The sequence below is a fragment of the Eptatretus burgeri genome, chromosome 19 (assembly GCF_056783735.1).
Source record: "Eptatretus burgeri isolate ZD-2024b chromosome 19, Ebu_testis_v1, whole genome shotgun sequence".
Classification (NCBI taxonomy): Eukaryota; Metazoa; Chordata; class Myxini; order Myxiniformes; family Myxinidae; genus Eptatretus; species Eptatretus burgeri.
The window spans coordinates 633,032-655,524 of NC_140979.1; the positions used below are offsets into that span (position 1 = coordinate 633,032).

Consider the following 22,493-nt stretch of genomic DNA (forward strand, 5'->3'; position numbering starts at 1 on the left):
GCGCGGGCCGGTGGCGAGTCCAGGCGATGCCTCAGAGACGCAGACGGGAGGCGCAGCCCTGCCGGCTGTGTGGTGCGAATCTGCGCGTGTGGCGAGGGACGCCGGAGAGAACTCACCGACCACATCATCGCAAAGGCCCGAGAGCAGGTGCAGCTACGCTAGCTGCCGCGGGAACAAGGCATCGCGACCTGCCCACCGTCACACCTCGAGGGGGCAGGTAACCAGCACGGTCTCGCGAGCCTTTTCGGTCATCCACGGCCCACGACCATAAAGGTTTACGAACCCCGTCTACCTCCCTGCCTATGGGGAGGGTTTCCCTGTTGTTTTGTGTGAATGATGTGGTGCCGTGTCACTGTTCAGTAAAACTGTTCAGTGCATGTACATTCTCATTGTCGTTGGTTGTATTGCTTTTTATTTGCCTTGCTTGTAAATACGAACATCGATTCCTTGCTTGTGTTGTGTGTGCAATATGTGCTTTATAATAAATGTCCTTGTGTGAAATGTATCTTGTTCGTTGCGTCTTCTTTCCCCATTGAAAATGCCATCTTGCATCGTGGAATAATTAGGTGGGTTTTAAACACCCGATAAATAATTAACCTGAACCGTCGAGGTTGGCGATAACACCGCTCGGTTCTCCCTGTAGCACGGAACGAACCACTTAAGCGGTTTGGGTGCTCAGCCGACCTGCAGCATGGTGCATCCCCTCGGTAGGTTACCCGTGCGGGTATTTAGGTATATCGACATTCGGCGATTCACCCTATTTCGCGCGGGTAGAATGTGGACTGGGTTGTGGTGAGGTTAAACCCCCACCCGTGACTGGCTCTTGGCGGTAGTTCCAGGAGGGTCACGACTGAATTGTCCGTCCGGTGGGCGATGCGGCTGCCATGAGAGATACGCGGCCGATCGCACGCCAGGCGGGCCAGAATTCGTAACAATATTTTAACGTCGTGAAGAAACTTTGGTGAATGTTGTGGTCAAGTTTCTTTGAAATTGTGTCGTTTCAAAGAAGAAAGCAAATACATATCTTGGGGGGGTGTCGGTGCAAATTTCTCCAAAATTAGCATCATGGGTTTGAGGGTGATTAAAATATATATATATATATATATATATATATATATATATATATATATATATATATATATATATATATATATATATATATATATATATATATATATATATAGTGTTGTGGTTACCAAATTCGCAAACCACCATTCAGGTCCCTTAGGTGAGGTATCTCGGTAAGTACATGTGTAGTTAGGCCCAAACCCGTTGTCTAGTGGGAATACATGTCATTTATGCGTGCTGCGACTCTTCAGGATAGCCGTTTTTCTTTTGCTATCTTTATTTTGGACCAACCGCCATTGTTACCACCACCAACCACCGCTTCACCACAACCGCCACGACCTTCACGTCACACCTCGCAACCGTCGCATCGCCACCGTTCTTGCGCCGCCTGTGGGTACCGGTGTTGGACTCGTGCAGGGCGCGCGCCGAACAGCGTGTACAAAATCACGGATTTTGTGCTTCAAAAACGGATCAAAAACGACACACGCCCACTTTTTGCCGTCCAATCGGTGAGCGAGGGGCGAATTGGCCCCGCCCCCAGGGCGTTGGAGGGCGATCGATATATGCAAATTTATGGATCAAAAAGCATTCACGCCCACTTTTTCTCGGGCCAATGGGGAGCGAGGTGAAAGGTCGAAGGGAGAGGGTCAAAGAGGAGAGGGCGAAGCCACGGGGCTGATAAAAAGCAACCGTGTTCGTCAGTCCAGAGAGTCGGAGAGTAGCAGAGTAGGAGAGTCGGAAACAGAGAGTCAAGACTTCGCGGGCGGTGGAGTTGGCAAGAAGGAGCTGGTCGTCGTGTGCGTTGGAGTCGGAACGGAGGGGACGGAGCTGTGGAAAGGCGGCGACACCAGACGAGGGGGTGCTCGCGTCGGGAGCTGCACCCCAGGGAGGCCGACAGCGCGACCTGGCCGAGGTGGAGACGCTCGTCGCGGGATAATAAAAATCCTCTATACCCCGAGCATCAGCAACCCCCTCCTGTTTCCCCCCGCGCTGAGATAGTGCGACCAAGGGGGCCCCTTTCCCACCCCCTACCAGACACTGTCCGCGGGGCCCGCGGAGTTGAGGCGCCATCGCCGCTCCTCGTCTCATCACCAGACGGGTAGGCCGACCCGGTCTCGGCCTCAGGCCCGCCTCATCCTTGAGGGTATTTCTTTTCCTTGGTTTTGGGTATGTGTTGTCGGCGCCGTCTGTGAAGTAGAATTGTATAAGTGTTGCCGTGTGCTCGGTAGTCGGTATTAGCTCTGCATTGTGTTTTCGCTTTTATATTTGCTTTTTGTGTAATATTGTGTTTTTCTTTTCTGTGTGCATTTGGTGGAATTGTATATGTGTGCTTCCCGTGTGCCGCGAATAAATGTGCTTTATTATTGAACTGTTCTCCCGCTTCGCTTCGTCTTTTCCTCTATTGAATCCCCATCTTGCTTCACGTAAAGGGTTGGTAGTGGGCTGAATACGCCCGATAATTAATCGAACCGTCGAGGTCGACGATAACACCGCTCGGTTATTCTGATAGTACGGAACGGGTCGCTTAAGTGGCCCGTGTCCGAAGTCGACCTGCGGCGAGGTGCGATCGCCCGGTCTACCCTCCGCGTGGGTACTTAGGTAGGTCGAATTCGGCGAGCAACCCTATCCCACGCGGGGGCTGATTGGCTCGATCGCGGTGAGACCGAAAGGTCCACCCGTGACTGGTTCCCGGCGTTAGTCCGAGAGGGTCACGACTGGATTGTCCGTCCGGTGGGCGACGTGCCGCGATTCGAGTTACGTGGCCGTCAGCACGCCGGCGGGCGCGAATCCGCAACAATATATATATATATATAATCTTGCCAATTAAACTTGATTTAAATTAACTTGAAAATTAAATGTTTTTGGGAAAAGCACAATGTATTGTTATCACACTTTCATGGGAAATGTACTCAAATACAACATGCTTATTACATCTATGTGCTTGAACATGTATGTATTTTCATAATACATATTCGCATTTTAAATGACCTTATATCCCTTGACTGGATCGGAAGGTGACCAGTCTGAGAAGTAAAAATACCCCTTGTTCCGCAAAACAGATTGGCCTTCCAAATCATCTTTAATCCTCATTCAGGATAATACAATCACCTCGTATTTTATTTGTATTATTGACGGATTCTTATAAATAAATATTTATATACTGGTGCCTGAAAGTCTGTCTGGAAACAAGAGTTGAGCTGAAATGGAATGTGTGTGAAAATAATGACCAAAACTCCCATCAAGCTTCAGGTCATAAATATTCCTCATCCCTGCAAAATTAAGCTGGCCTCCAGACGGCTATTGCCACAAAGCTGTGTGATTATTTCCCCTGAACCCCAAAAACATCATCTGTGGCGTCAGCATGTCTGGAGGATGAACAGACATTGTCTCACTGAATATTATATTCGAATTCAAAGCTTCCATATATGTACAGCAGAATCAGAGGACGGCTATGTGACTTATTGAAGCGCCTCTGAATTCTCCATATCGATATGTTCGTGAGTGCATGTGCATGTGTTTTATTTTTATAAATGACTCAAATATACAGAAGGAATTGAGAATTCATCGACATGGGCAACCCACCCATAGACCCCTCAGACCTGGTTACTGTTTTCACCCCTGTCTGTTTGTTTGTTTGTTTGTTTGTGAACAGTATTACGGAAAAACTCCTGGACGGATTTCGACGAAACTTGGTGGGGGGATTAGGTGTGGTCCAAGGATCGTGACATTAGATTTTGGACATGGTCCAAAGTCCATTTTGGCCACTATGGCGGAATTTTTTTTTTGCATTTCTACATGTTTTAGAAATGAGTTTTTGCATTTCTCCATGTTTTAAGTGATTTCCAACCAAAAAAAATAAATTTGTCAGAGAAAAAAAAAATGTTGCAACTTTTTTCAAAAAAATTTCGATTTTATTTGAATATTTGAAAAAAAAATTTTTTTTGCATTTCTACATGTTTGAAGTGATTTCCAATCCCCCAAAAAAATTGTTCGAGAAAAAAAAAATTTTGCACCTTTTTTTTTCAAAAAAATTTCGATTTTTTTTTTTGGGGCATTTCTACATGCGCGTCGATCTCGTTTAGTTTATTCAATAATAAACCTACATTTAGTTTAGGTTACAATAATAACCTACCTACAATAACCTACCTACAATAATAATAACCTACCTACAATAATAAACCTAACTAAATAATAATTTAGTTCAGTAGAGTCTGATCCGATATGACCTACAATGAATAGGATATCAGGTTCACTTTCGTGACCCAGCAGTAAGAGCCAAGCCAAACTCCTGGAATTTTCCCCCGCGCGCCGGGAGGGAGGGGCAAAAACACCCGGAGGGAATAAAAAGGGCAGCATATTGGCGGCGGAGGTTTTGCACTCTACCGAGTGCTCCCCCTCGAGTTTAAATACTGTTTACAGCCTTTGTTTCCTCATGGGTGATGAAGGTTGTGGTCAAGTTTGATCAGAACTGTGTGTGTCATTTCTGAGGAGAAAAGAAATACCTACATTGGGGAGCAACCCGACCCCCATAAGGCCCGTTTTTTTTAAACCTGGAACAAACTTTGGTGCATACCGGCTGATGAAGGTTGTGGTCAACTATCATCAAAATCGTGTGTGCAATTTCAGAGAAGAAATTGCAAAAAAGTTGGGGTGTACAAATTGCACAAACAACCCCTATAACAGAAATCAACCTTCCCCTATCCTGCGGGAGTATCGGGGGAGGCTGAACAAGAGAGGGTAATCAGATATTGCAGTCCCTCGCCAGGACTTCTTTTGCATGGTATTTTGTGTGGTTTTGTGTCATTAATACAATTCAATTTGTAAAAATATTCATAATTAAGACGTTCCAACCTGTAATTGGTACATAATTAAGAGTCCAACATTCCATCAGCAAGGATTCCATGGACAAACGTTCCAAAACTTCATCATCAATCAATGGACCAACTCACATTTCAATAATATGTAATTAACAGACGAACTCAGAGCTCAAAGCCGTCAGGTCACAAACAAAAACATTTCGCTGTTACATATATATATATTGTTGTGGTTACCAGATTCGCAAACCACCATTCAGGTCCCTTAGGTGAGGTATCTCGGTAAGTGCATGTGTAGTTAGGCCCAAACCCGTTGTCTAGTGGGAATACATGTCATTTATACGTGCTGCGACTCTTCAGGATAGCCGTTTTTCTTTTACTATCTTTATTTTGGACCAACCGCCATGGTCACAACCACAACATCAACCACCAACCACAACCACCGCTTCACCACAACCGCCACGACCTTCCCGTCACACCTCGCCACCGTAGCATCGCCACCGTTCTTGCCCCGCTGTGGGTACCGGTGTTGGACTCATGCAGAACGCGCGTCGAACAGCGTGTACAAAATCACGGATTTTCTGCTTCAAAAACGGATCAAAAACGACACACGCCCACTTTTTGCCGTCCAATCGGTGAGCGAGGGGCGATTTGGCCCCGCCCCCAGGGCGATCGATATATGCAAATTTGTGGATCAAAAAGCCTTCACGCCCACTTTTTCTCGGGCCAATGGGGAGCGAGGTGAAAGGTCAAAGGGAGGGGGTCAAAGGCGAAGTTACGGGGGGATAAAAGGACGGTGTTCGTCAGTCAGAAGAGTCAAGAGTCGGAGAGTCAAGAAGAGGAGGGTCGGAGAGTCAAGAAGGGGAGAGTCAAGAAGAGGAGAGTCGGAAGCAGAGGGTCAAGACTTCGCGGGCGGTGGAGCTGCTCGTCGTGTGCGTTGGAGTCGGAACGGAGGGGACAGAGCTGTGGAAAGGCGGCGACACCAGACGAGGGGGTGCTCGCGTCGTGCAGGAAGCTGCGCCCGAGGGAGGCCGGCAGCGCGACCTGGCCGAGGTGGAGACGCACACCAGGGATAATGAAGATCCTCTATACCCCGAGCATCAGCAACCCCCTCCTGTTTCCCCCCGCGCTGAGATAGTGCGACCAAGGGGGCCCCGTTCCCACCCCCTGCCAGGCACTGTCCACGAGGCCCGCGGGTTGCGGGGCCATCGCCGCTCCGCGTCTCATCACCAGACGGGTAGGCCCGACCCGGTCTCGGCCTCAGGCCTACCTCATTCTTGGGGGATTTCTTTTCCTTGGTTTTGGGTATGTGTTGTCGGCGCCGTCTGTGAAGTAGAATTGTATAAGTGTTGCCGTGTGCTCGGTAGTCGGTATTAGCTCTGCACTGTGTTTTCACTTTTATGTTTGCTTTTTGTGTAAATGGAATTGTGTTTTCTTTTTTTTGTGTGCATTTGGTGGAATTGTATTTGTGTGCTTTCCGTTCGTCGTGAATAAATGTGCTTTATTGTTGAACTGTTCTCCCGCTTCGCTTCGTCTTTTCCCCCATTGAACCCTCATCTTGCTTCACGTAAAGGGTTGGTAGTGGGCTGAGTACGCCCGATAATTAATCGAACCGTCGAGGTCGACGATAACACCGCTCGGTTATTCTGATAGTACGGAACGGGTCGCTTAAGTGGCCCGTGTCCGAAGTCGACCTGCGGCGAGGTGCGATCGCCCGGTCTACCCTCCGCGTGGGTACTTAGGTAGGTCGAATTTGGCGAGCAACCCTATCCCACGCGGGGGCTGATTGGCTCGATCGCGGTGAGACCGAAAGGTCCACCCGTGACTGGTTCCCGGCGTTAGTCCGAGAGGGTCACGACTGGATTGTCCGTCCGGTGGGCGACGTGCCGCGATTCGAGTTACGTGGCCGTTCGCACGCCGGCGGGCGCGAAGACCGCAACAATATATATATATATATATATATATATATATATATATATATATATATATATATATATATATATATATATATATATTGTTACGGTTGTGGAAATTCACAGAAAACCATTCAGGTTCCCCAGAGGTCAGTTATTTCGGTAAGTGTGTGTTCCAGGTTAGAATTCCCCACCGATGTATGAAGGGAATTATTCGTGTGCCGGGCTGTGCATCTTCGAGTTAGCCGTTTTTCTGTTCTATCGTTTCTTTCAAACAAACAGCATCCCTTCAATGACACCACTACAACCACGCTACCTCCGGTAGAAAGGCGGAGGTGGTGGGAGTTTGGTTGTTGGTGGGCATCGCCCGAGAATGGCGGTGAAGCGATGTTTGCTGGATGGAGTTGTGGAGGTAAAGAGGTGAAGGTGGTGGTGTTTGAGTTGTTGGGGTGCGTTGTTTGGTCCAAAATAACGATATAGAAAAGAAAAACGGCTATCTCAAAGGATCGCAGCGCGGTGAACACGGAAATTCCCTCTAAATAACGGTGGGGAAATCTAACTACACAATTACTTAACGTCATAACTGATCTAAGGACCCTTTATGGTGTATTGCGAATTTCCACAGCTGTAACAATATCATGTATCCTCATCAGATATAGCTGTGATAAAAATTTGGCGATGATGCAGCCATTCGTTCAGGAGAAATAGCCATTTTCTAGGTTTTCAGTTTTGGCCCCCTGGTGGCCTAGCCGAGAATCAAATTGCGCTCATTATCGAAAGGAACCTTCCTCGACCCAGCCCCAACACACACTGCAAAATTGGATTTAATCGGACAAGGCGTTCTCGAAATTGACGAAAACCAAAAGTTGACAGACGCCCGGACAACGCCCGTGACGACAATACCCCTTAGCGGCTTTGCCCAATTTGGGCTGAAAAGCGGGAGTATCTTGACGAACATATTCGATTTGTATTTGTGTCCCTCCAAAAGGGTGACACACAGGTCCCCCAGTGCCACAAGCCTCTGAGCAATGATGTCGTGCGGCACACACGCTTGGAACACCACTTGAAGACAACACATCCTGCTCTCGGTGCCAAACCCAAGGCATTCTTTGAAACAAAAAGGAAGTCCTTGAAGCAAGCCAAGATGGACAGCAGTGGAGTATTTCAGCAACAGACTTCAAAGGTTGTTGAGGCTTCCTGTGAGATCGCCATGTTAATTACAAAGAGCAAAAAGATCCATAACATCGGAGAGACTCATAAAACCAAGTGTATTGTGTGCAGCAGAGCTCGTTCTGGGGAAGGATAGTGCAAACAAGCTTTCTCAAATCTCTCTATCAATCGATACCGTCAAGGGAAGGATCGATGAAATGTCGCAAGACATCAAAGATCAAGTTCTCCACCAAGTAAGAGCTTCTCCTCTATTTGAAGAATCACTTATGATATTAAATAATTCTCGTGTCCGGATTCGGATCTTCAGCAAAATCGAATCAATTTGTCCTTGTCACACACCTAACCTGTCCACCAAATCAATCCGCAACTTCTTTGCATATCCTGTTCACAGACAGACAGACATGGATGGAAACATAACGTCCGTCCAACCTGGGTGGTGGAGATAACAACGATGTGTGAAGTGGCGGGAAGAGCAGGGATTCCCCCGACGTGGTGATGACGTCATACCGCCGGTGACAACCCGTCCCCATCTCCCCCCCTCCCTACTCACCGGGTGGACGTTTCCACTCCTGACGGTGGAGCAATTCTGCTGCGCTCAGCAACGTGTCCATGTTGATCGCTGGTTATTCAAATGGAGGATCCCGGGTCTCAGGGGTACCTCGAGTACCCTTCCCCTCCATCACAGCTGCGTCCAAGGTCCGATCCCCTTTGATCGGCGATGCACCCGCTCCCTGAGCCTCGACCTCCATAACAGAAATCCGTGCTCGCTCACCACTCCCTCCTCGAGGGCCGAATGGGGCCTAAACCCCCTTATTATGTCTCGGACAAACGAACCACCCAACATCGCGTTCCGCCGTCCCCACGCCCGTCCGTTGAGGACTCCGCACGATCATTGTCCACACACAGGAAGGCGACGCACGAACCTTCACCGGAACATCGTCCACAAAATGGTGGAAGATGGGAGCGCGGGGGCGAATCACGTGGCGCCAAAACAGCGGGCGAGTCACAAAACACGGACTGGATATTTGGATTCGGAGCGACTTCTACCACAAACCTTGGACACACGATGTGACGTGGGATTTACATTAAATAAACGGGATGATTGATTGATATCTTCTTGTATTCTCTCACGGTGTAGTCATCTCTCGATCCCACCCTTGGGATTGTGTAAACTCCCACGATGAGGCCGAGTCTTTGGGTCTCTCACTTTCACCACAGGCAGGTCGGTGGTCTTTCTGTCTTGGACCGTCTCCTCTGGGGCCTTGCCGCCCCCCCCCCACACCCAGCTCTTCCCCCATACAAAACCATGATTTTGTCTACCCCCGCTAATCCACCTCCTTCAAATTCCCTGCTTTCCTTCCTGAAAGTTCCCTGTCATTAAAGGTCCTGAATGTCCCTGCAATGTCCATCTTGTGTTCACCATGTTCCCCGCCCCATCCCTCTCCCTTCCACAGATCTCATGTCTCTGTTCCCCACTGTTTTATCCTTCCCTCGTGTTTCCTGCTCCGCTTGTTGTATGTTCTGTGTGTGAGCTCTCATGAGAGCCTCGACATTCAAAACCCCAAAAATAATAATTATAATTGATGTGAAACTTCAGCAGATTGATGAAACTGAGTGTTGGTGAGTTGGGGTGCAAAAAGACCCCAGTTGGTAAGATTCGGTTGTAAATTTGTTGGTACATGAGGGCAAAGTTAGGGTAAGAAACTGAATTCTCATCTGAAACATGGAAAAGGGTAGTTGGACCTGCCTGACGGTTGCCTCGGAGACCGGAGACGGTTGCCCCAGCGACGGCTGCCTCGTAGTCGATTGCCTGACTGTGGCTGCGGAGACAGTTGTTGCGGAGATGATTGCCTCGGAGATGGGAGACGGTTGCGAGAGGCTGCCTGATGGCAGCCACAATCATTGATGGTTTATTTAGGACCATTACAGCACTTTATGTTCAGCAATAAAACATAAGCAGCAAACATAAAAACAAAATTACCCCCGTGTGGGGGTGACGGTCATCTCTATAATACCAGAAGTCTCGATGTTCAGTTATAACCGAAGACTACTTTGCAGCTCGAACTGCGCAGTTTGGTTCAAGATAACTCGGCATTTTAGCGCGCACGAAATTATATTGTTTTGTTTGAGGGGGGGGTATGCATTCAAAGGGTAATTAGGATGCTTAATTAGGTATGCCATGCTGTTCGAGTTTACCAGGATCTCGATGTAATAAGTAGCAATTCAGTGGTGATAAGTTGTCTAGTAAATGTTCATTTCTTCAAGGGGGAAATGATAATTGTCACATAATTAGATAGGGACACGGGATAGGGTAAGTGTGTCTGCGTAAACCCCTTTTAGTAGTCCCTGCAGGCTGGCCGTGACGTCACAGGACGGGGCTGCGGATGGCTCCGCCCCGTGATCACGATTGGCGGAAGGCGACGGCGGTGGGCCAATAAAACGGCTCGATTGGAAGTGACGAGGACAGGAGGATAAAAAGGTTCTGTTCGGGGTCGAAAAGGAAGAGGAAGAAGATCGGGACAAAAGATCGTGTTTTTTGGTGTGGAGGCTGTTGCGCGGGAAGCGTACTTGTTGTTGTGATGATTCGATCCTGTTCTTCATCGTGTCTTGGAGCCTTGCTGAGCCTCGTGCCTCACCTTGGTTGGCTCTGGGGTTCTGCTGACTCGGAGTACGGGGTCGAACGGCTGGCGGACCTGCCTCCCTCTCCTGCTCGCAATTTGGCGCCAGAACTGGTTCCCTGGCGGCGGTGAGCGGACTTGGGCCAGGATCAGGAGGTCGACAGCACCACGGTTTCTCCTGCCCCCCTGACGAGAGCAAGGCCAGCTTGTCCGACGCCAATCCAGGGACAGTTGCGTCCACACCACGGTCCAGCCTGACCACCAGAAGTAGCTACGTTTTGTGTGTGTGTGTGTGTGTGTGTGTGTGTGTGTGTGTGTGTGTGTGTGTGTGTGTGTGTGTGTGTGTGTGTGTGTGTGTGTGTGTGTGTGTGTGTGTGTACTTGGCGCCTTAGAGGGTTTGAGATCTGTATATTCATTGGAATTGTCTGTGTTTTCCCCACGCCCGATCCCACACCATCCCGTTGAATCGCCCCGGATCCCTCTTCTTGCCGAGTCTTGTTATTTCTGGTTAATAATAAAAACAAATAAACGTTATCAACTCAGTGAAAAGCGACTCGTGCCACCTTCCTCGTCCCGTTTGCGGTAGAGCGATTAGGACCGCCATGTTTGGGTTATAAATAAATAAACCGCCTCCATCGTTTCGGCTCATTCTACGTTGGCGGGACTGTTCAAGTCCCGTGGACGTCACAATATTTTGAAAATAAATGCCGACGTTTACATTTCGGGTTTTGAAGCTTTTGCACCTTCAGCGGAAAATTTATAAATATACAAGGTCAGCTGCTATCCAATGACACCTTTCACTAACTTTTACCATGCCCAGTAGAGAATATATCGCCTCCTGAAGGTAGGGCAGTTTTTGCAAACTTTGAAGTCACGTGACGCGAAAACGAAAGCGAAATTCGAAAATCCGTCCCGACCAAATTTAGATATTGTCCCATAGATTCATTTGCCACAATCAAATTCAAGATCGCTTGAGAAATGTCGGAGATAGAATTTGAAAATCGTCATTTTCGCAACTTCAAAGGCCTCGTGACCTTGACCTTGACCTTCGGTGACGTTGAAAGTCATACCGTCGTGTACGTCTCATCGACCTCTATCAGGATCACTAATGACCAGATCTCCCGCTTCAACTTCATTGTGAACGGACGGACGGACGGACGGACGGATCGAAGGACATCGACACCCATATTATTAGGTCATGCTCGAAGAGATGACCTAAAAAGCAAACAAAAAAACAACAATAAAACACCCATTTGTTACAGTAAAATGGATGCACGGCACGTTTCCTGACTGTAAAAAGGCGATCAAGCTGATCCGAGGCACGTTTCCTGACACAGTAATACATGCACGACACAAATTTCAAACCTTTTTTTTATTTCAAACATTTACATTTTTTTCAAACATTTACATTTCAAACCATTTTGTTTTTTTTCAAAACATCACCCGAACACACGGAAAATGAAAAAAACAGCTCACTGATTAAATAAACACCTAACGTGACAGCGGACGTTGTGAAACGGACCCAACCTTTCTGCACAATTCCAAAAAAATCACAAATAATCAAAAAAATTTTTCAAAAAATAATCACAAAAACAATTAAAACCACCCGAACAGCAAATAACATCAAAAGTTGATGAACCCTGATGTGTGGTTGTGTGTTTGAGTGTATTCGTGTGATCTTGTGTGATTGAGTGTATTGGTGTGGCTTTGTGTGTGTGTGTGTGTGTGTGTGTGTGTGTGTGTGTGTGTGTGTGTGTGTGTGTGTGTGTGTGTTTCGGGTGTATTCGTGTGATTGTGCATTTGAGTGTATTCGTGTAGGTGTGTGTGTGTGTGTGTGTGTGTGTGTGTGTGTGTGTGTGTGTGTGTGTGTGTGTGTGTGTGTGTGTGTGTATCCACCTCCATTTTGGTGAAAAGTCATGTTTGATTGAGCATGTTGTGAAGTTTTCTTGTTCTCAGAGTTTCGTTCCGAGGGTTCTTTTCAGGATCGTCACTGAACACAAGACAGCCTCCAACTGTAGTTACTTTGTAGTAATATTAATTCCCAGGGCTGTTTTTGAAGATATCAGTGAGGTTCTTCTTCATCACTCCAGTTGCTGGAGCAATCACTGACACAATGTCGACAATCTTCAACTTCCAGGTTATTTTGACTTCATTTTCCAAATCCAGGTACTTGGTCATTTCCCTGATAACACGGAATTCACATCGAAGTCGCTGGGTCCTCGCACCTCTGTTGAATCTTCGTGTGTATTTTTTGATGATGACAAAAATTTGATGAAGAACCAAATGCCTTTTTACAAACAGAACACTTGTGGGGTTTATCCCCGGAATGTTTCCGTCCATGACGATGTAAAGAAGGTGAATCAGCAAATACCTTGGAGCAAACAGAACATTTGTGGGGTTTATCCCGGGAATGTGTTTTTTTTATGATAATGCAAACCTGATTTTGAAAAAAAGGTATTCGAGCACACAGAACACTTGTAGGATTTATCTCTGGAATGTATTCGTTCATGTTGATGTAAAGTTGATGAATCAGTAAATGCCTTGTTACAAACAGAACACTTGTAGGGTTTATCCCCGGAATGTACTCGTTCATGTCGATGGAAAGATGAAGAAGTAGCAAATGCCTTTGGGCAAACAGAACACTTGTGGGGTTTATCCCCGGAATGTCCTCGTTCATGTGTTTGTAAAGATGATGATTGAGTAAATGCCTTGTTACAAACAGAACACTTGTAGGGTTTATCCCCGGAATGTACTCGTTCATGTTGATGTAAAGTTGATGAAACAGCAAATGCCTTGGGGCAAACAGAACACTTGTAGGGTTTATCCCCGGAATGTACTCGATCATGTTCATGTAAAGTTGAAGAAGTAGCAAATGCCTTGTTACAAACAGAACACTTGTGGGGTTTATCCCCGGAATGTACTCGTGCATGTGTTTGTAAAGATGATGATTGAGTAAATGCCTTGTTACAAACAGAACACTTGTAGGGTTTATCCCCGGAATGTACTCGTTGATGTTGATGTAAAGTTGATGAAACAGCAAATGCCTTGGGGCAAACAGAACACTTGTAGGGTTTATCCCCGGAATGTACTCGATCATGTTCATGTAAAGTTGAAGAAGTAGCAAATGCCTTGTGACAAACAGAACACTTGTAGGGTTTATCCCCGGAATGTAGTCGTTCATGTCGATGTAAAGTTGATGAAGCAGCAAATGCCTTGGGGCAAAGAGAACACTTGTAGGGTTTATCCCCGGAATGTACTCGTTCATGTCGATGTAAAGAAGATGAAGCAGCAAATGCCTTGGAGCAAACAGAACATTTGTAGGGTTTATCCCCGGAATGTGTTTTTTTATGATAATTTAAACCTGATTTTGAAAAAAAGGCATTCGAGCACACAGAACACTTGTAGGGTTTATCCCCGGAATGTACTCGTTCATGTCGACGTAAAAATGATGAAGAAACAAATGCCTTGGGGCAAACAGAACACTTGTTGGGTTTTTCCAGGGAATGCATCCGTTCATGTCGATGTAAAGATGATGAATCAGCAAACGTCTTCGAGCACATGGAATATTTGAAGGGTTTCTCCCCGGAATGTATTCTTGCATGACGATGTAAATTTGATGAAGTAGGAAAAGCCTTGTTACACACGGAACGCTTGAAGGGTTTGTTGTTTCCTTGGATCTGCTTGATCGCCTTTAAACAACTCTTGTGGTTGTTGGAAGAGACGCTGCTCGATTTGTGATTGTCCAGACAACAAGGCATTTGCTGATTGAAATGATCTTCTGTGTCGAACTGGGCAGAGTTGGTAAAATAAATGATTTTCATTTCTTTATCTGCAAAGACATTGAAACATAAAACTAACTAGAAAATGCATCATTGCAACACCTACCCCCCCTCACCCCAACCCCCCCCCCCCCCACAACCATGTAGACCCTCTTGGACCCCGATATATATCCATATATATATATATATATATATATATATATATATATATATATATATATATATATTGTGACGTCTACGGGACTTGAACAGTCCCGCCAACGTAAAATGAGCCGAAACGATGGAGGCGGTTTATTTATTTATAACCCAAAGATGGCGGTTCTAATCGCTCTACCGCAAACGGGACGAGGAAGGTGGCACGAGTCGCTTTTCACTGAGTTGATAACGTTTATTTCTCTAACCAGAAATAACAAGACTCGGCAAGAAGAGGGATCCGGGGCGATTCGACGGGATGGTGGTGTAGGTTCGGGCGTGGGGAAATCACAGATAATTCCAATGAATATACAAATCTCAAGCCCTCTAAGGCGCCAGGTACACACACACACACACACACACACACACACACACACACACACACACACACACACACACACACACACACACACACACACACACACAAAACGTAGCTGGTCCTGGTGGTCAGGCTGGCCCGTGGTGCGGACGCAACAGTCCCTGGATTGGCGCCGGACGAGCTGGCGTTGCGCTCGTCAGGGGCAGGAGACACCGTGGTACTGTCGACCTCCTGGTGTCGGCCCAAGTCCGCTCACAGCCGCCAGGGAACCAGTTCTGGCGCCAAGTTGCGAGCAGGAGAGGGAGGCAGGTCCGCCCGCCGTTCGACCCCGTACTCAGAGACAGCAGAACCCCAGAGCCAACCGAGCTGAGGCACGAAGCACAGCAGGGCCTCGAGACACGATGAAAACCAGGATCGAATCAGCGCAACAACACAGCACGCTCCAAGCACAACAACCTCCACCAAAACGGTTTTTCTGTACCGATCTTCTTCCTCTTCTCTTTTCCCCGAACAGAACCTTTTTATCCTCCCGTCCTCGTCACTTCCAATCGAGCCGTTTTATTGGCCCACCACCGTCGCCTTCCGCCAATCGTGATCACGGGGCGGAGCCATCCGCAGCACTGTCCTGTGACGTCACGGCAAGCCTCCAGGGAATACTTAAAGGGGTTTACGCAGACACACTTACCCTAACCCGTTTCCCCAACTAATTACGTGACAATTATCATTTCCCCCTTGAAGAAATGGACATTTACTAGACAACTTATCACCACGGAATTGCTACTTATTACATCGAGATCCTGGTAAACTCGAACAGCATGGCATACCTAATTAAACATCCTAATTACCCTTTGAATGCATACCCCCCTCAAACGTAACAATATATATATATATATATATATATATATATATATATATATATATATATATATATATATATATATATATATATATATATATATATATATATATATATATATATATATATTGTTGCGGATTCGCGCCCGCCGGCGTGCGAACGGCCACGTAACTCGAATCGTGGCACGTCGCCCACCGGACGGACAATCCCGTCGTGACCCTCTCGGACTAACGCCGGGAACTAGTCACGGGTGGGCCTTTCGGCCTCACCACGATCGTGCCAATCGGCCCCCCGCGTGGGATAGGGTTGCTCGCCAAATTCGACCTACCTAAGTACCCACACGGAGGGTAGACCGGGCGATCGCACCTCGCCGCAGGTCGACTTCGGACACGGGCCACTTTAAGCGACCCGTTCCGTACTATCGGGATAACCGAGCGGTGTTATCGTCAACCCAGACGGTTCGATTAATTATCGGGCGTTTTAGCCCACGACCAACCCTTTACGTGAAGTAAGATGGAGATTCAATAAAGGAAAAGACGAAGCGAAACGGGAAAAACAGTTCAACATAAAGCACATTTATTCCGCGATGGCACACGGATAGCACACATATACAATTATACACCAAAAGCAAATGTAAAAGAAGAAACACCACAATAATGCACAAAAAGCAAATGTAAAAGTGAAACACAATGCAGCTCTACCACCGACTACCGAGCACACGGCAACACTTATACAGTTTTACTTCACAGACGGCGCCGACAACACATATACTCAAAGCAAAAGAAAAAGGGACCACCCTCCACTATGAGGGGGCAGACGGGCCTGGGGCCGAGACCGCGTCGAGCCTACCCGTCAGGTGATGAGCCGCAAAATGGCGGTGGCGCCCCGACTCCGCGGGCCTCGCGGACAGTGTCTGGAATGGGGTGGGAACGGGGCCCCCTTCTCACACTATCTCAGCGCGGGGGGAAACAGGAGGGGGTTGTTGATGCTCGGGGGATGAGGATATCTCGTTGGCTCGGGTCCCGCGACGAGCGTCTCCACCGCGACCTCGGTCGCGTTATCGGCCTCCCCTCTCCGCAGCTCCCCGACTCTGACACGAGCGCCCTCTCGACTGCCTCCGCCGCCGCCACCTCTCCAACTCTCCCACTCTCCACAGCTCCGTCCAACTGCTTTCTCCGACTCTTCTCTTCTCCACTCTCCTTGACTGACTCTTTCCAACTCCACTGCCCGGCGGGCGAACGCGGCCCTTTATAGCCCCCGGGGCCTCGCTCCTTCACCTTCGACCCTTTACCTCTGGCTGGCTCCCCATTGGACAGAGGGAAAGTGGGCGTGAATGCTTTTTGATCCACGAATCTGCATATAGCGATTATACTCCGACGCACCTGGAGGCGGGGCCAAATCGCCCCACGCTCGCCGATAGGACGGAACAGAAGTGGGCGTGAGTCGTTTTTGATCCGATTGCTTCGGAAAGGCTGGTGTTTTTGCACCCGCTGCTCGGTGCGCGCCCTGCACGAGTCCAGTATCGGTGCCCACAAGCGGCGTGGGAATGGCGGTGATGCGATGGTTGCGAGGGCGTGTTGTGACGGTAAAGGTCGTGGCTGTGGTTGTGAAGCGGCGTTGCGGTTGGTGGTTGTTGTGTGATGGCTGTTGAGACGTGGTTGGTGGTGGTAGTAATGGTAGTAATGGCGGCTGGTCCAAAATAAAGATAGTAAAAGAAAAACGGCTATCTAGAATGGTCGCAGCCCGAATGAATGACATTTATTCCCTCGAAACAACGGGTTTGGGCCTAACTACACATATACTTACAGAGATATCTCACCTAAGGGACCTGAATGGTGGTTTGCGAATTTCGTCAACCACAACAATATATATATATATATATATATATATATATATATATATATATATATATATATATATATATATATATCTTCTTCTCCTTCTTTCGGCTGCTCCCATAAGGGGTCGCCACAGCGGATCATCCGTATGATCCGCAAAGTGATTTGGCACATGTTTTACGCCGGATGCCCTTCCTGACGCAACCCTGGTCGCCTCATACGACACACAGGGATATGGTACACCTATTTTAACCGGGGTATACACCGGCCCAGTATACTGGTACTCATTTTGCCGACCTCGGAAGGATGACAGGCTGAGTCAACCCCTGATGTATTAATTTAGTGGCCCAACGGGGCTTGAACTCAGGACCTTTTGGATCCCAAGCCACTGCCCTAACCACTACGCCAACACACCAGGCATATATATATATATATATATATATATATATATATATATATATATATATATATATCTATATATATATATATATATATCTATATATATATATATATATGTATATATATATATATATGTATATATATATATATATATATATATATATATATATATATATATATATATATATATATATATATATTAACGTCGTGAAGAAACTTTGGTGAATGTTGTGGTCAAGTTTCATTGAAATTGCATGTCGTTTCGGAGAAGAAAGCAAATACATATTTTGGGTGTCGGTGCAAATTTCTCCAAAATTAGCGTAATGGGTTTGAGGGTGATAAAAAATTAAAAAATTTAATGTTTTTAGGAAAAGCACAATATATTGTAATTTCTCTTTTATTGGAAATGTGCTCAAATACAACATGCTTTTTACATCAATGTGCTTGAACAGGTATCTATTTTAATTATACATATTCGCATTTTAAATGACCTCATATTGTAAAGGATTCGGCGGTGGCGGGATTCGCACCCTTCTCTTGACAGCCAAATGTTGAAGATTCGGCGTCACTTAACAGCACCGCCCTCTCCGGGGTTATAACGCCGGCCAGTTCAGCACAGGCCTAGGTCCACGTGCCTCGGTTCACGATACCAACGTACACCTGTGCTTTGCCAGTTGGGGAAATAGACCCCGGTTACAGACTGGGTTTGTCAGAGACCGAGCGGAGTGTGCCAGTCCGTAACCATTTTTGGTTTTAAATACAAATCGAACAATTGTTCCTCAGCACGGCACGAATAAACTCAAGGCGGCAACTTCCATTTGAATCAGCCAGATTTATTGGGGACACATCGGGAACACGACACAAGCAAAACATTCACGACAATGTTTTAATCAATGGATAACCCGCTCTTAACTTGGGAGCTACGGATTATGGGTTTCGAAGGGAACCCTAGCGAGATAAACCTTAGACAACATGCAGAAAACATGCAGACAAGACACAGAGTACTTAGTGATGCCTCATGGACGAGAGGAAAAGTGTCAAAGGCACGAATAAGGCTCGTGACAAGCCGATGTCAACGGATTTGAGCACCCAGCTCGAGCATGCAGCGTGGCAAAACTGCACTCGTACTCCTTCTCCCGGCACTGCTTGCGCACCAGCGTCAGCGCGTTCAGCCCCCGTAAGGTCGGTGGCGCAAGAGCGGAAGATCCACGGTGTGCTCCAGCTGGCTTTTCACAAGGTCCAGCATACAAATCCAGGCCTGGTCCGTTCACCAGAATAGGCCAAATGGAGGTGTTGGGCTCCGCAGGCGGATCGATGGGATTACAAGACGTGTCGAGCCGTGCAGTGAGTAGGGACAGTCAGAGGCTCCGTCACTTGACTCCGGATGAACCTGTCGGTGACCTCCTCATAAAAGTCGATCGCCGACTCCCCTCATGCAGTTCCTCCTGCCTTCCTGGGGCTCGCTCTTCTCACGAAAGCCGATCCCAGACTCGACTCGAGCAGCCAGTTTCATTTTACAGCCGATCGCAGACTCCCACAAGCCGTTTCTTATACAGCAGATCGCAGGCAGACCTCATGCAGTTCCACTTACTGCCGATCGCCCGACTCGAGGCTCAGGCAGTTCCACCCTTTCCCTCCGGCGCCCGCTCTCTGGACACTCCCCCGGGGACCCGTGATTGGTCCATCGCTCGAGATTGCAGCTGCCCTCCACCAATCAGCTGCCGACACGTCTCGCCGACCGAGACTCTCAGAGCGCTGGGCGGAGCAAGTTCGGAGAGGGGAAGGAAAAATAAGCAAGGCGCCTCCCAGTCCACCACCACTGTAGGAACACTGGACAGCCTGCTACACCTCCCGACACACATGTAATGTCCAATTACCAAACAACCTGACTGAACATGCATTTAAGGGGGAATCTGGGCTAATCCTATATTTAATAACACACTAAGGGTCATTTCCGCAACAATATCCCTTGACTGTATTGGAAGGTGACCAGTCTGATAAGTAAAAATACCCCTTGTTCCCCAAAACAGATTGGCCTTCCAAATAATCTTTAATCCTCATTCAGGATAATACAATCACCTCGTATTTTATTTGTATTATTGACGGATTCTTAGAAATAAATAATTATATACTGGTGCCTGAAAGTCTATCTGGAAACAAGAGTCCAGCTGAAATTGAATGTGTGTGAAAATAATGACCAAAACTCCCATCAAGCTTCAGGCCATAAATATTCCTCATCCCTGCAAAATTAAGCTGGCCTCCAGATGGCTACTGCAACAAAGCTGTGTGATTATTTCCCCTGAACCCCAAAAACATCAGCTGTGGCGTCAGCATGTCTGGAGGAAGAACAGACATTGTCTCATTGAATACTATATAAGAATTCAAAGTTTCCATGTATGTACAGCAGAATTAGAGGAAGGCCATGTGACTGATTGAAGCGCCTCTGAATTCTCCATGTGGATATTGTTGCGGAAATGGCCCTTATTGGACTACTAAATATAGGATTAGCTCAGATTCCCCATTAAATGCATGTTCAGCGAGGTTGTGTGGTAAAATGGACGTTACATGTGTGTCGGGAGGTGTAAGAGGCTGTTTTTATGTTCGTACAGTAGTGGTGTGCCGAGGGCTCCCTCTTCTTCCTCCCCTCTCCGGACGATAGGCCCTGCCCAGTTGGCTGAGAGGGTGTGGCCAAAAAGAGAAAGTGACGCGAAGGGGAGGAGTTTGTCCACTTCGAAAGGGGGAGGAGCCAATGGCTCGGAGCGAGCCAAAGAAGATCTCGTGAACAGGTTGAGTTTGGCAGAAGTACAAAACTGCAGTCGGTTGAGAGGGTGCTGGTGTGTCGAAGGATAGAAAGAGTGCTGTGTGTGAAGAACAGTCGGGTTCTCAAGGCGTGCTCGGAGTCGCTTCGAAGCGAGAAACGAAGGCTTCGTAAAAAGGTTCGGTGTGTGGAAACAGTCGCTCTCGAGGCGTGCTCGTGTTTTCGAAGCGTGCGAACGAAGAGGGACAGTGTTGGATCTGCCGGGAGAAACACTGAACCTACCTGCACGTCGAGTCCGCATTTTTGGCAGTAAGAGAGGATGGAGTTGAGAAATCGGGCTTCGAGGCGGGAAGGCAGGAGAGGAGACGACGGAGCCTCTGACGGTCCCTGCTCACACCAACGACTCGACATGTTTGCCGATCCGCTTGCCGGAGCCCAGCACCTCAATTTGGGCCTTGTCTGGTGAACAGGCCAGGCCTGGATTTGTATGCTGGACCGTGAGAGAGATCAGCTGAGGCCCATCGTCGACCTTACGTGGGGTCAGAGCGCGCGGAGACCGCGTGTGGTGCGAAGGGGTCAAGAGTACGACGCCTCTATTTTGCCACGCGGCGCGTTCGAGCTGGGGCTCGAATCCATGGACATCCGCGTGTTGCGAGCGACATTCTTGCTTTTGACACTGTCCTCTCGTCCATGAGACATCACCAAGTACTCTGTCTTGCCTTGCATGCATGCTGTCTGTCTGTCTGTCTGTCTTTGGCTGCACGTGTTGTATAAGGCATATCTCGGTAGCGACCGGCTCAAAACCTGTAGTCCGTGGTTCCCTAGTTAAGAACGGGTTGAGGATTGTTGATTAAACCATTGTCGTGAATGTTTTGCTTGTGTTGTGATCCCCGATGTTCCCCAATAAATCTGGTTGATTCGGATGAAGTTGCCGCTATGGATTAATTTGTGTCGCGTCGAGAAACGATCCGTTTGATTGGTATATAAAACCAAAAATGGTTACAGACTGCCAGGAAACGCTCGGCATCTGACACAACCAGTCTGTAACTGGGGTTCTATTTCCCCAACTGGTAAGGTACAAGGATTACGTTGGTATCACAATTGAAGACGCGTGACCGAGGCCTGTGCCGAGCCGGCCGGCGTTATAAACCCTGGAGACGGCGGTGGTGAGGGTGGCGCCTTAGGATCGGGTGAGAATCCCGCCACCCGGGATCCGCAACAATATGTTCGTGTTTGCATCTGTTTTGTTGTAATAAATAACTCAAATATACAGAAGAAATTGAAAATTCTTCAACAGGGACAACCCACCCGTCGACCCCTCAGACCTCGATTTATTAAATACTGTTTACAGACTTTGTTACCTCATGGGTGATGAAGGTTGTGGTCAAGTTTGATCAGAACTGTGTGTCATTTCTGAGGAGAAAAGAAACACCTACATTGGGGAGCAACCCCCACCCCCATAAGGCCCGTTTTTTTAATACCAGTGAACAAACTTTGGTGCATACCGGGTGATTTGTCAAGTATTGTCAAGGTTGTGGTCAAGGTGATTTGTCAAGGTTGTGGTCAAGTATCATCAAAATCGTGTGTGCAGTTTCAGAGAAGAAATTGCAAAAAAGTTGGGGTGCACAAATTGGACAAACAACCCTTATAACAGCAATAAACCTTCCGCTATCCTACAGGAGTATCGGGGGAGGCTTAACAAGAGAGGGTAATCAGATATTGCAGTCCCTCACCAGGACTTCTTTTGCATGGTGTTTTATGTGGCTTT

General features: G+C 47.5%; 1 protein-coding gene across 1 annotated transcript in view; it reads right to left on the bottom strand.

Moving 5' to 3' along the window:
* LOC147008348 (uncharacterized) overlaps window positions 1-22,493 on the bottom strand; it is an 89,338-nt gene that overhangs the window by 60,781 nt on the left and 6,064 nt on the right. The window contains 1 exon segment of the mRNA XM_085865085.1: window positions 13,051-14,413. Coding sequence (XP_085721211.1) covers window positions 13,051-14,413 — 1,363 coding nt within the window.